At 39.3% G+C, this 15115-nt stretch overlaps 1 protein-coding gene across 3 annotated transcripts; it reads left to right on the top strand.

Annotated features, from left to right (window-relative positions):
• The first annotated feature begins 948 nt into the window (after positions 1-948).
• LOC116246838 (nuclear pore complex protein NUP1-like) lies at positions 949-13461 on the top strand. 3 transcript variants are annotated; one of them, XM_031618728.2, is made up of 9 exons: positions 949-1626; positions 2340-2386; positions 3918-4036; positions 5476-5638; positions 6156-6458; positions 6527-6607; positions 9177-9902; positions 10156-10601; positions 11046-13461. In XM_031618728.2, the coding sequence occupies exons 1-9, from the start codon at positions 1371-1373 to the stop codon at positions 13090-13092; spliced, it is 4188 nt and encodes a 1395-aa protein (XP_031474588.1). In that variant the 5' UTR covers positions 949-1370; the 3' UTR covers positions 13093-13461. The 3 variants fall into 3 exon arrangements, with proteins under 3 accessions (XP_031474588.1, XP_031474587.1, XP_031474589.1); XM_031618727.2 differs by having other exon boundaries at positions 3909-4036; XM_031618729.2 differs by lacking the exons at positions 949-1626; positions 2340-2386; positions 3918-4036 and adding an exon at positions 3166-3211.
• The last annotated feature ends 1654 nt before the right edge of the window (positions 13462-15115 follow it).

Raw genomic sequence — 15115 nt, 5'->3', positions numbered from 1 at the left:
CATGCCCTGCAAAAAATAATCAGTATTTATAAATTTTCTATCATATTGTGTGGCAATAACCAATAAACATCTAATAATGTTGTTTGTCTGATATAGTAAGTCTCTGAAGACTCTGTGGCAAGATGCAACTAATGTTGCTGCTAGTGCGTTTGCAATGTAGTCAAATAGTTACCAGTGATAAAAGAACGAGTGGAAGCATCCATTGGTGTAGAACTAATTTATGGGGGCATGGACATACTTGTGGCTGACAAAATTATGTATCGGAAAAAAACACACGCACACAAGTTGTTATTTTTTTTAATTTTGTAAATCATAAAAAAATTTGACTAGAATATTAATAATAAATACACATCGTTTTGAGATTTACCAAGTCAATATGTATACTTCAAACATCTTACTATTTGCAATATTTTTTGGGTATTTTTTTCTCATATATTTGTATTTCATTATTTTCAGATTGGTGTTTTATTTTTAAAGCTCTATTATGCTGTATTTTATAAGTGGGAGATAACCCATGAAGGGACTATATTGATCTTATGTTTTTTTAAGTTAGATCGTTTTAAAATATGCTAGAGATTGGCGTTTTGGTTAAGTAATACATAGATGATACGTCAATAGTTTTATGACATTTTCTCTTATTAATTGTAAGCGTGCAACCTTTTTCTGGGAAGTCGCAGCATATTATAAAAAGGAACTTAAATTTTTTCCCTCTGCAAATCTGATCCGACAACGTCAAATGCTATTTATTCATTAAACCAAGGTCTTCGTTATGTCAAATTGTTTCCCCAGTAGGACAAGCAACGTCGAGGACCGATACAAATTATTCTTAAATCCAAATCCATCAAAATCGAATGCTCCGATCACTAGGGGCCTTTTGAATTAATCCACCCTTCCTGTGGGAGGGTGGATTTTAAATGGAAGAGAGGGCCATCTCCGTTAAACCCGTAGAGTACATGGTAGGGAGAAAGACCGTCGAGAGAGAGAGAGAGCAGGCGAGGGTTTTCGTGGGGAGCGCGGAGTGAAGCCAGCCAGGAGACCCAGAAACTCGTTTCTTCCCCCCACCACTCCCCCCCCAATCTCTGGTTCGTAAAGAGTCACCGCAGCAGCAGCCGCCGCCATGCGAATTAGGGCAATCCGTGCCAAAAAGCTAAACCCTCATTCCCCCCCTATTTTTTATTTTGAAGAATAAGAAGAAGAAAGAGGGGAAATAAAAACCCTAGCAATTCTTCCCCGTCCTCCGTCCCTCACCCTTAGTCTGCCTACGCCTGTTCGTTCCTCGTCATTCCGCCCTCCTGGTTTGGTGTCACCCTTCTTTATCTGCGGCTTCTTCCGTTTCTTCTTCTTCTTCTTCTTCTTTTTTTTCTTTGTAAATGGCGACGGAGACCGGTACTTATGAAGGCAGTGCGGGCGGGAAGTTTAGAAAGCGCCCCGTAAGGAAATCCTCGACACCGTACGACCGGCCAGCCACCGGCTCGCACGCTCTTAGGAACCCTTTGGCCGAGGAGAAGAGGAACGGTTGGCTCTCCAGGATCGTGAATCCCGCGTCGAGGATAATCACGAGCAGTGCTACCAGATTCTTTGCCTCCATGTTCCAGAAGCGCCTCACCGCCTCCGCCAGCAGCCCTGGTTTGTTTTCCCTTTCTTTCCCTGCCCATTACAGGGTTTTTGTTCTTATTGATGTAACTGGATTGTAGGTTGCGCGCTTGTAGCGCCAGTTCAGTGTCTGTTCTCCGTTGCTGAATGGTTTGTTAAAGGCAGTCATAATTGCGGCGTTAGCTGAGCGGAATTAAGATGCCCTTTCTTTCACCATCGAAAACATTATGCTTTACCTTACTTAATTAGATTAACATGTTGTTGGGAGCATATAGTCCTTTATTTCTTCGTCCTGACAAGCAGATTCCCTGTTCTGCTTATCATGGAAACTTTGTCCTGCACAAAATGTTTGTGTAACTTGTGGGGAATTCTGTTTCACATGCCTCTAGGAAATCAGCTTGTGGAAGTTACCCATGATGGTCTAAAGTTGGACTGTTCATATTATTGGTTAGGATTTGGTGCAAGTAGTATGGCACTACGCGCTGTTCAGTAATAAAAATGTGCTATTGTTTATGTGGGTAAATCATTTATTCAAACTGGAAATGAAGAAGTTTCTCAAACTTCTAAGTGTGGGTGTAGTGCTTCCGAAAATTAGAAAATGATCTTCGACAGAATATTGTGTAATTGCTTTGTTGTCTCCGTGATGTACTTGTCTGCATTATGTCTGGACGTTCTTGATAGAGTATTGTACCACATGGTATTTTCATATTCCTTAACTTTCCATTTTGTTAATGCAATTGAAGCAGATGTGAAGATTGAGACGATACATCAGCATCCTAAAACAGAACCTGAGGTGAGTTGAGATCTTATATATATACATACATATATATTTATATATATGTGTATATTTCCACATGAAAATGTTGCACTGAATTTTCATATTCTGATAGGCACGTGAAAGTGTTACTTGTTCTATGTTAACTAGGTCATCCATGTATAGAAATTGATTGCATGTTTTGAAGCACACTTGTTAATTCTCAGCAATCTGATACTGACCTTGTTACTAGTTATGCTTGGAAATGGCCCATCCTTTGGTTTGATTCCTCTTGATGAAGTTGGATATGTTGAACCTTCAAAATCTTACGCCATGTATTAGCGATAATAATAGTCACAGAAAACACGTTTTTTTTGAAAAAAATGCAAAAAAACGCGATAAATTAACTAGCCATTTAAAACTAAAAAAAATGTGTTTTTTTGAAAAAAAATGTTTAAAACGAAAAAACGTTTTTTTCAGTTTTTTAATGTCAAACAGTTTTTTTTTTTCATTTTCTATTTTTTATTTGTTGCAAATCTACTTATCTTTTGATGTTTGTATTATTAGTTTTTCACTTATTTTATTTTTCTTTCATTTTTCGTTTTTTAAAATTTTAAAAAATTTACTGTATTTTTCCCTTTTTTTCTCATTTTTTTCAAGCTCGCCTTATTATACCCGAGAAAAACTTCGCCATTTAAAACTCTGAGACATTATTTGTGAGTTGTGACTAGCGATAATATGCATGGCATTAGCAAATAATTCTTGTAAGAAGTTGATGCTTCTCAAAATTCTTGAAGGGTTGAAGTAACTTACTTGGAGGAGTCTGTTTCTGCATATTATGGGCACGCTAGCCATGATCAAAAGGTGTAGTTCCTTTCTATCATGTTCCCAAAGAACATTGTTCTGTGGTAGCGCATTAGCAATTGAAGATACTTGTTGCATTTAGTTTGCTATGCACACTTCACAACAGTTTATTATAATGCACTTTTGAGTTTATGACATGCTGTTTTTAGATATATTTGTGTTCAGTGTTCTCCAGGTTGCATTCAGTCTTACGAGACCACCTTTTTCTGCTCTATAACTAGGGTTCCTTTATAAATATGTCTTTTATCTTCCAAGTTGTGCTCAAACTGAACAAGCTAGATTTTGTTAGATAGGTGACGTATTTTGATGGATTCCTTAGTTCTTGTTGTAACATCAAATCTCACTTCGAAATGGGTTTCAACTTTCAACAAATGCACCCCTTGTGATATAATTGCACTTGGTTATTTCACCAAATCTACTTTAACAGATTCAGATTGATGATATGTCTGCCCGGCAGCATGTGCTTCAATACTTGTATATGTTGTCAGTTTTATTTGTATTACCATATGCAGAGACTTCTTTTTTTTTCGGTTAAATTTTTAATTAGCATGGACTTCAGGTGCTTAACTTGTTTCAGCTTTCTGCCTCTATGTACTATGATCTTGACTTTTTGTTTGAGATTTTACGTTAATTGGAATCTCTAGCCAGTGTTTTGCTTTTATCATTTCTTTTCCTTTGAGTGTTATACTTGTTGTAGATGATGCAGAATCTGTTAAAAGGCAAACCAGAAGATTTTACCAGTCAAGAAGAAAGAGGAATTACAAGTTCTATAAGTAATAGGCTTGATGATTTTGAGAGAATGCTTAAGGATAAAACCTTGTCAAGGCAAGTGCTATCTTGAATACCTTGCAACTTGTGAGTTGACATCCATGTCATTTGCCATCTAGGTCACATGGGTCTAAGATGTGGGTGCAGCATAAAAAAAGTGTGTTTAAAATGTTGAAACTGGACAGCCGAATAAAATGCGAAAGAAGACGTTTTTTTTTTTTGAAAAAAGTGTCAAAAATGAAAAAACGTGTTTTATTCATCCTTGTTTGCATATTTTCCATTTTTTTCATTTTTCATGTTTTTTCGTGTTTTTTAGGGTTTTTAGTTACCATTTTTTTATTTTCACATTTTTTACATCTTATTTTTAGGATTTTGGCTGCCTTTCTTATTCTCGCAGAAAGATTAATAATTTTAAAAATTTGCCAAATTTTTTCCCTTTTTTCCTGTCAAAAACAACTTTGCTGTTTTATACCCATGCAAAACCTCGCCATTTACAACCTGAAAATGATATTTGTGGCTACATGCATACATACATAGATACACACATACACACTACATAAATAGAGACACACACTGCACATATGTATATATGAACTGAGTGGTGTTTGGTGTTCCTGACTTTTTGTCTCCTTGGCTAGATAATAGTTTTACTTGATTTGATGGTATACGTAGATTCAACATGGTTTCCTTGTTACAAAACATGCTTTTGATATTTTTAGTCCTTAAAATAATGTACTTCAAAGGCTTTGTTTGTCAAATAAACCATGTGAATCATAATCAATCATTTTGGCCATTTTATCATTTGTTTGAGTGGTTTGAGGGGCGGAGAACATGATTGTTTAATCTTTATATATCTGTCTGTATATATATATATATATATATATATAATCTGGTGAGAGAGAGAGAGGTTTGCCCCTTTGACTTTAAAACTATTTTTTTATTATGTAATTATAGAACTGGATGAAAGTTGACCAAGTCTAGATTTTGAACAAACATAGCCTGGTGCATGCAGAGGTGATGTTGGCTGCATTGGACTCTTTGTTGACTTGAGTGCAGTATGCACCTAAAGGTTCAAAAATAGTTAGGTGCCACAGACTGCATGGGACATGCTTGACCTTGAAATTTGCGCTCAGCACTCAAGCCATGTCTAATCTGAGCATCCAATTTAGAGAGTCCATGTAATATGACACAGTTTGCCACAAAATTCCTTTGTTGTTCCCTTTTTCTGTTTGATAAATGGAACAGCAGTTTCTGTCCTTAAAAGTATAACGATTTTGATCCCATGCATTTAATGTCGAGTAGTTGTCAATTGGAGATTGCTTAAGGGTTTTTCTAGTAGCTGCAGCATACATTTGAAATTTGAGTGGTGGAAGGCACTCATTATCTGTTGCTTCTTTGATTTTTCATTGCTTGTATGATGATCTTCAACATTTATTGTATCCTTAGACACGTAGTATCTGAGGGTTTGTACTCTTTGTCTGGCTATCACTTTGTAGGGATGAGTTGAAGCGCTTGACAGAGCTTTTGCAATCTCGAGTAGTTGATTCTTCTAAAGATAGTGAAGGCAAAAGGATCCAGGTGAATACATTAAATGCAGCAACCACTCCTATGACCAAGAACAACATAAGTACCCCGGTGTCTGGAGATGTAAATAACCTGGTGAGAACTGTGGAGTATATGCTTTATTTTGCTTATTGGATTTTATTGAGGCCATTCATTTGTTCTTTTGCTATGGTAGGATGACAAGTCATATATGAGATTTTTTGTGTTTTGCATAATTTAGAGATTCCAGTGTACATGGTAACCGTATAAGTGTTTTGAGTCTCGCATGAGATTAGCATTCAGTAGCTGTCGATTTTGAACACAAACTGAGTCTTACATTTTAGTTTATGGGAAAAGGGGACAAAATCTAGTTACCTTTTTTTATCTGTCTATCAGTAAAAGGAAAATAAAATATTAGAATTTATCTCAGGACAGAACGTCTTATGCATTTATCTCCTTTGACTGGTGCAACATGCAAAGTATGACCAGGCTCGCTTTGTGTGGAAGGATAACTGCTTTGGGTATCTGAAGCTTAAAAGTGTTTAGTTTTTGTCAGCATTACAAGTTCCTGAATTTTTAACATGTTCAAAATTGTAATGTTCTTGAAGAACACATTGTCTGTTATATTTCACAGATAACTGATGAAACAACTGCTTCGCCCACTGAAATTGCAAAAGCTTTTATGGGAGGGAGGCCTTCTGCATTATCTCCAGCAGTTTCAGGTCTTCGAAGCCGGACTTACAGGGAGTTTGCATCGCTAACACCTAATGCTCAGAGTTTTCCCCATGTTATAAAGTCGGTCACAGCTAGTAAATTTTCTGGAGTCTCTGGATCAAAGGAAGATGCCTTTTTCACCCCAGATTATCAAGGAGGCAGGTCTGTCTTGTATAGTCCTGCTTCTCCATATCCTAGACTTCTTACAGAGGTCAACCGTGAGGTATGAACTATTCAATCTGCATTTATCTTGTCAGTGGTTTGTTTTGTGAGTCTTCTTCTTTCTTCCAGGCTAATGGTGATAGCTATATTGGCTTGTTGGGATCTTCACACTGGACACATGCTAATGATGCACCTTCCATCCGTAAGCAGGTAATTGTTACCCTTTTCCTTTTTACATTTTTCTCCTTTTCTTAATTTTCCATCTGGTAGGGTTCTAAATCTTTTTACCAAAATTTGAAAATAATTTTTCTCAGCTAGATCTAGTTCATAAGGCTTCTTGGATCATGAGTAATGGCCAAGTAGCACATTTTCAAGTGAAAAATTGGAACAAAAATGTTATTAATGGTTGAGAGAAAGGATGTGTATGCCTATATGTGTGTGTGTGTGTGAGAGAGAGACACAGAGAGAGAGAGAGAGAGAGAGAGAGAGGGAGGGAGAGAGAGAGAGAGAGAGAGAGAGAGAGAGAGAGAGAGGGGGGGAGGGGGAGAGAGAGAGAGAGAGAGAGAGAGAGTACATGATTCGTAGAATACCTGCACTCAGGATCATGTGCAATGGTAATCAGTATTTTGATCAACTCGATGGTTTGAAAGGTGTCACTATATAATGATAGCTTTCAAAGTCAATCTGTCAAAATACTAGTTTCATTCATAGCCACAAATATCAGTGTGGGGAAAATATCGGTGAGGTTTTTCTCAGGTTTTTTTTGGCGAAGCTATTTTTCTCGCAAAAATGTGTCCAATTTTTTAAAGACTTGCCATTCACTGTTCCTCTATTGAATAGTTAAAATTTTAAGCTTGGGAAGCAATTTGAAGATTGATGATTACCAGCCTTATGAAGTTACAAGTCTATCTGAGTAGAAAGAAAAGTCATTTGTTGCTGTGTCGGTATGTCCTTATATCTAATCAAAATATGCATTCCACGTATCTGCAAAGTGCAGCGGGTGGGAATGAAGGAAAATCGACAACAAAAAAAAAAGAACTGCAAAAAATAAAACCTACCGCTGGATGCAGGTCTTCTTCTCACGTCTCCAAGTTCTCTGAATCTCTGAAGAGCAGCGATGACCAAAGGCCCTAAACCCTATCGTGGAGGGAAAAAGTGCTTTTTCATTAAGAAGAAAAAAAAAGTTCAAAACTGCCCTTCAAATTTTTTTTGTTTACAAAAACTGATACTTTTTAGAAATGAAATGGTGCACGTTCAGTTAAAGTTTTAAAATTTTTCCAAAAAGTATCGACAATACTCCTGTTTGAGCGCAGGTTTAGACAGCAATAAAAAACACGATAAAAACGTGTTTTTATTGCGAAAAAATGCAATATTTTTTTTTAAATTGTGATGAAAACATGATATTTATTTTTGGTAATATTTTGAAAATATCATGATATTTGCCGGTTTTATCTCTTTTCTTGCTTTTATCGTAATTATCACAATATTTTAAAAAATATAGCGATGCTTGTGGCTTCATCTAACATAAAAGTAACTTTACATTTGCTATTTTGTGTATTAACAGTGAAGTTGTTCTGAGTCTCATAGTTATTACACATAACCTTCCTATTAACTCAGATTGAGTAAATAAGCAGATCATGTGTTTTGATTATGGACTGTCTGATCAACTAATTATTAGTTTAAAGAATTGTGTTCAAAATTGGTCTTTTCAAAATGGTGAATGACTTGTACATGAACTTGAAAAACTAACTTTACACGTGCCGTCCTGTGAACCACCAATCAAATAGATTGAAAACCGACAATTAGTGCGAATAGTTGGCATATTCTGCTAGTTCACATATTCCATGATATGTGTGTGTATCTGTGTGTCTGTCTGTCAGCAATATTAGCTATAATTGAAAATAGTGTGGGGATCTTATCAAGAAAATGTGTTGTTAGATTTCTTACCTTGAAAAGTTTTTACTTTTCTAGTCAAGTGCATATGTCCCTTTTCTTTAGTCTTTTAATTTTTAAAAACTATTTTGGATTTTTATGAATTATTTTGAAAGTTATAGAGAACTCACAATTTCATAACTTTTCTGTTTTTTCTTTCTAAATTTATTATTGATCTTCTGAAGGTTTTTCAAGAAAACAAAATTTAGAAAAGCTTTGGAGGAAAGTCTGATCGAGAAGTGCTTTAACATATATATGTGTATGTGTGTGTGAATATATGTGTCTGTGTGAATATAGGGAACAACTGAGTTATGCCAATCAATCCTTATGGCCAACTTTTTTCCCCAAAGTAACTGGATGTATGTGATATAGATGATTGCAAGATTATTAAATGAATGAAAAGCAGGTCGCTTGAATAGTGAACAACTCTCTCTCTCTCTCTGTGTGTGTGTGTGTGTGTGTGTGTGTTCTGTAAGTGATTCTAGATATTATGCACACATGTTTGGGCTATTTTCAAGGTTCATCACTTCATGTGCTGTCTAAGTTTCCAAAATGATAAGCACGGAAAGCAGTGATTGCATTTTCACACATTAAACACTTTTTATGCTTTTCTTGCTTCACCTCACCTCCTATAAACTGATCATGTGCTTCATCTAGGCAGCAAGTCCTGATCATTCTTCCAACCTTGCCAGTTTCCACTGCATGGCCATTTTGTGCTTGCTTTGATCTGCTCACTGTTAATTGCTACTGCAGATTGGACACCTGCATTGTTTAGCTGCCATCTTAGAGATCATGGATCACACTTGTACCATTTAGCATTAATGACTTTTGTTTTATTGTTATTCAGGTCCTGAAGCGGAGGAGTTCAATTTTTGAAAGTGACATTGGATCAATCAGCTCTATGAGACGAATCCGCCAGAAGTCGAACTTGATGCCCTCTTTTAAAGGAAACTGTCTTCCTTCTACTGCTATTTCTCTGTCCTCATCACGGTCTCATGTTCGTCAGAGCTCTGTTTCTTCATTCCAGAAACCTATCCAGATGCCTTTCCAAAAATGTGATTCTTCTACAAGTAGTCTGGCTGTTCAAAATGGTGATGACAAATGTGAACTTGCAAATTTTGCTTTTGTTCCTCCTCAGTCTAGTGAACGAGCTAGGAAAATACTGGAAGAGGTTGATAAAACGGCGCCATCTCCAAAGGAGAAATCAACTGAATTGCAGTTAGCTATTGCAAGAGAGAAATCACCTGCTAAATTGACAGTTGGTATGTTGGGTGGGAAGGCCCTCAGAAGCATGGAGGACATAGACATGGCAAAGGTGCCTGATCGACAGGTCATTGCATCAAATGGTTCTGATAGTTTTGGGAAATCGTTTCATATTGCGAAGAAAGACAGGATGGAAGAGAATGGGCTTGTTGCTGGAACCTCTGAGAAAGCCTTTAAAGCACCTTCTAAAGGTGGTTTAACTAATGGGATTTCAAATTTTGCTGATTCTCTTTCTGGTAAGATGAGTACAGATTCCAGTGCTGAGAGACATCCTCAAACTAGGCGACCCTTTCAAATGGCTGCACCCGAGGTTTGCAGTTGTGTAACTTCATTATGATTTCTCTTTCTAGGAGATAGGTTTTGCAGCCAAAATGGAAAGATCAGCTAAACAAAATAACTGCCTTTCTTGTATATGCATTCTTCTTGGATTCGCAATATGCCTTCTTTCTTTAGATTTTGATGGCTGGTTACTTACATTTTGATTGTAAATTAGTTATTCTTTTTGAATTCTGGAGTTCTGTTGTCAGTATTTTTGGTCTTATAGTTTATATCTTACTATGCAGATGGATGAGGATAGCTGCAATGTTGGTGATGTCTCGGCAAAATCTCTTGCCCAAATAGAAAAAGAAAAGCCTTATTCTGAAAATTCCACTCAGAAGCCTTTGTGTTATCCTCCTGAAAAGAAGCCTGCTACTGCTATAGGTCCCTTGTTTACTAATGGAACTGCTATTCATGATGCCTCAAATTTTACCTTTTCTGTGGTGCCACCATTAAACTCTTGTTCTAAGCCATCCTCTACGCTTGCTGTACCACTGCCAGTGCAGCCACTCCCAGTGTATGACAAGCCAGTTGAAACCAAGGAACCTGCCATTGTAAAGAGTTCCATGATTCCAAGTATCGCCATGACTTCTGTTGGAGATGATGCTTTAAGTAAGAATATTTGCGGTGATTCTGTTGGAGTTGATGCTTTAAGTAAGATTATTTGCGGTGAAACTAAAACTGGTTCAAGGTCAGTTTTTCAAATTTTGGTTTCAAAAGCTATTCATTGGATTTGTCTCGATGCCTTTATTTGTAAGCTGGAATTGTTGAAACGTGGAAAAAAACCAGTGAATAATCAGTTACATTGACCCAAAGGTGACATGGTGGGGGCTTGTCTACTTTGATGCATCAGGCCCCAAACGTTTGCATAATTTAGGGCAGTTGTCTGCTGTTCACATACACACACACAAAAGAACAGACGTATATATGTATGTTGTGCTCCATGTTTTAAGATAAGGACAGATAAAGTTGCAGCATCCGGGTAAGCTTGTAGCATGGTGAATGAAGTGATTGGAGTATATACTCGTCTTAATGCTAGCATGATTTTGTGTCTTGTATTTGGGGAGAACATTTTGTCATTATGTGAACCTAAATTATCCTCCCTAAATAACCAACATTTTTTGTCATGCTGCAGTGAAACTGTTGCTGATTTGAAAACTTTAGCTCATCAGACAAACTTCGGGTCGTATAAGGATGTTGAACAGAGAGTAGATGAAACTGCTATTCCTGCAGTTTCTTCCGTATCTTCTTCCAGTATTCTGTCTGGCTTTGGTACATCATCCATTCCCAATTTAAGCAGCGGATCTTCAAAGTTTAGCTGTTCTGCATCTCAAGGATCATTTGCTCCATTGGCACCTTTCTCTGCTGTTTCTAACGCCACCACCATCACCACCTCCAGCGCATTGCCATCAGCCTCTAGCAGCATCCAGTTTAGTACTGGAAACCTGTATGCAGCTTCTGGTGCAAGTTCTTCTCCATTATCATCTAGGCCTGACCTGTCAGATTTGACACCAAAAGTATCAGAGAACCTATCAGTACTTGGCAAGAATGGATCAGCTTCTCCTATAATGTCAGAAAAATCTCACACCACCACATCTGCTAGTGGCAGGTTACAGATCTCTGCCTCTGCATTTGGTTCTACTGTGCCCCCTGTTGACCTTCAGCCTCAGGCTGGTACTGGTACGCCTGTTGAGGATACCAGACCCAGTGGTACAAGTCAGTTTAGTTCATCTGCTTCATTGCCGACCTTTGGCCTAAGTTCTGCTTCAACTTTTGCGTCTGGCAGCTCTCTCTTTGGTTCATCTTTTGGTTCTGGTCCGGCGATTAGTTCTTCATCATTAGGTTCCATTTCTTTTGGTGCAGTTGACCAAACAACTTCATCATCGTCTACAGTTCTATCTGCCTCATTTGGATCTAGTAGCCAATCTCAGTCCTTGTTTAGTTCTGGATTTTCTTCTCCCTCACCTGCAAGTTCTGGATTTACTTTTGGAGGATCATCGTCTGGTGTTGCTTCAATAACGTCAGGTTTATCTTTTGGAGGATCAGCTGCTAGTGCTGGATCTTCAACAGCAGGGTTCTCCTTTGGAGGATCATCAGCTGTCACTACTTCGTCCTCGTCCCCTGCATCAACTGGGTTTTCCTTTGGTGGATTTTCTTCTGGTTCTGCCTCGTTGTCTTCAGCAGTTGGAAGTTTTGGGGCTACAACAAGTGCGACAGTGTCCGCTTTGTCGACTGGGTTCTCTTTCAGTGGGTCATCAGTGAGTGCTTCTACATTGCCATCATCAACATCAGGGTTTTCTGCTGGTGGGTCATCCATGGGAGCTGCTACATCCTCGTCTTGTGGAACAGGGTTTTCATTTGGTGCACCATCAGTGGGTTCTAATACATCACCGGCGTTCACAGCCGGTTTCTCTGTTGGTGGGTCATCAAAGGGCGCTTCTGCATCTCTATCCCCTGCAACAACAGGGTTTTCTTTTGGTGGCTCATCAGTCGGTTCTACCACTACATCATCGTCAACAGCATCCTTTTCGTTTGGAACACCTTCGGCTGGTTCCTCTTCCTCCGTGGGCACAAGTTTCTCTTTTGGGCTGTCACCCGGTGCTTCTTCTCCATCTACTACTGCGTTTTCTTTTGGAGCAGGTGCTGCATCTTCTCCAGTAGCCAGTGCATTTTCTTTTGGAGCATCAACTTCTTCCAACAGCGTTCCATTTGCATTTGGCTCCTCTGGTGGTAGTTCTGCTTCAACAGGGTCATTATTTTCTTTCACGGCATCTGCATCTTCAGCACCATCCATAGGTTTTGCTTCAAAAACAGCACCAGCTCCAGCTCAGCCTTTAATGGCATTTGCTTCTGCGTCACCAGGGAATGATCAGATGAACATCGAGGACAGCATGGCTGAGGACACGGTCCAGGCATCTATGGCTGTAACTCCAGCATTTACCATGACCTCATCAGCTTCATCGAATTTCACGTTCGGTTCCCCCAGTGCACCTGCAGGTCAGCCCGTCTTCTCATTTGGTGCTCCACAAGGCGGGTCAACCCCTCCGGCACCCTCTCCATTTGCTGCTGGTGGTGGTAGCTTAGAATTTGCAGGTGGTAGCTTCTCGTTGGGTACAAATGGTGGTGATAAATCTGGTCGGAAATTTTTACGGATGAAGCGAGATAAAAGTCGCAAAAAGTAATGTTTTCGATTTCTCTTCCCTATAAAGGTCTCAAGCATTTGGTTTACTGGTGGTGTGGGTGGTATATTTCTTTTTATTCTACCCGATCACATCATCATCATCGTGAAAGTTCAGCGGTGTCGGCTTTTACCAAAGTTGAGAGTACCAGTCTTTGTGATTTGTTGCCTGTTTCTATGGTGGCTACATTTTTTTCACCGTCTGTTTCCAATTTTGATGGTTCAGTCGTAGGATTTATCCAAAAACTTGTTTGTATTAGCCTGTTGTTTTGTACCATAAACAATTCGCTACTAGCCTACTTGTACTGGTATTATTTGTATGAGAGGTCTCATATTATTCTAATATGTAAAATTTTTCCCGCGTTCCTCGTAAGCAAGGCTATTCCATCTTTCTATTTTCAGAAGGGATTCATTCTCTCCACGCGCACGCTCCCACGCGCGCACACACCCACTCAACACACATGCCCACATACGAGGATGAAGGAAGATGAACCCCCCCTGACTGTCAGGCCCATGAGGACGCCCGGGACCGCGAGTATAGACTGGGATTCGATTGTACGGTAACAAGTTTAAAGGGGTTCCTCTCAACCCTTCCTGTTTTGGATGGCTCATTGTGTTTGAAGTTTGTACGCGTCTTGAGGGTGGAAACGAATGGATTGTGTTGTTTTGATCAACAGTTATTTCTAGGTAGGATAGTTGGTTGAATTATTGGATCACCTTGTTCTTTTGAATTGATAATATTGAATGTCTGATGTTCTAGTTGGCAGGTATACTGCTCTCTATCAAGTGTAGGAGCAGAGAGGAAGGGCTTCGCCCTCTTTGGAGAGGGTGTCTCTTCCCTTTTGTGCCTAGAAGGAAATTCGCCTGGAAGGGAATTTTTGCTCCAATAGATCTGCTATTTTCAGTCGTAGTTGGAGATCCGTTATTTTCTGATTGGAGTCATTGGCATAAAATCCAAATATTGGTTCTTGTTGAAATCCAATTTGTATAGAACTAGCTTTACGTATGGATTAAAACCAAGACAAGCGCAATTTTCATATTAAAGCTCGTGCTTTTGGTACATGGATCTTTTCATTCCCTTTTCTCCCGTCAGTGACTGCAGCTTCCCGGGCATCTACGTACGTAACGCATGGGCAGCTGGTTTCGGTAGTAGGGAACAGGAGAGTTGCAGTAGCAGGTGGTGACGGATAAAATTGATGTTGCGTCGCTGAGAGCCCAGAGTTGGAATTGACAGAGTAGCGACACAGAGAAAAACTGAATTGGAGACTTTCAAAGAACCAGCCGCTTAATTTTGCGTTTCTATATTCAAATAGAGACATAAGTTTGGATGGTGTATTCTGTGCATGTAAGACCAACGAGATTATTCGGGGGTTGGTCCCCAACTAGAAAAAACCGGGATCGCGTTAAGTCGGAGACTGAATTGAATCGTCGAGGCCTTGGAGTCTGTGTATAGAGATGGTAGGTTAACTCTTGCTAAATCGGTCTTCTCTGGGTCTCCTGTGTATTGGTCTGGGTCTCGATCGAGATTCTTGGGTACAACTGGGAATCAGTGAAGTATCGTCATTCATGATCCATGGACTGATGGAGGAGGGTTGGGTTTGACGGACCTGCATGACATGAATGAAGCTGGCTTTGGGGAGCTATACTCAAAGAGGCTCAAACATCCAATCTCAATCCTGATGAAAACCATGCGGCAAGAGAGAGAAGCTCCTTATATGGTCGAAATACTCAACTGTGGGACGTTCTCACTCAAGGAGGAGGAGGAGCTAGCATATATAGGTAATGGAGCAGACAGCTCTTCAACAAGGAGCAGGGAGGTGAGCAATTGGAGATGGCAGAAGCGTCAAATCTTGGACGGATCCTCGGGGCGCAAGGATGAGGGCTTTGTGGTAGGAGAAGGGTAGAAGCTCCCCTCCCCGGAGCCCGAGGGTCATATTTGGAAGGTGGCCACGCCAAGCTATGCATGCCGATGGATCTCTTTTCTTTTCCTACGGCTGGTAAACTTGCAGCTGTTGGAACAGCTGATC

The sequence above is a fragment of the Nymphaea colorata genome, chromosome 2 (assembly GCF_008831285.2).
Source record: "Nymphaea colorata isolate Beijing-Zhang1983 chromosome 2, ASM883128v2, whole genome shotgun sequence".
NCBI classification, from domain to species: domain Eukaryota; kingdom Viridiplantae; phylum Streptophyta; class Magnoliopsida; order Nymphaeales; family Nymphaeaceae; genus Nymphaea; species Nymphaea colorata.
This window is presented reverse-complemented; position numbering and strand designations above follow the sequence as displayed.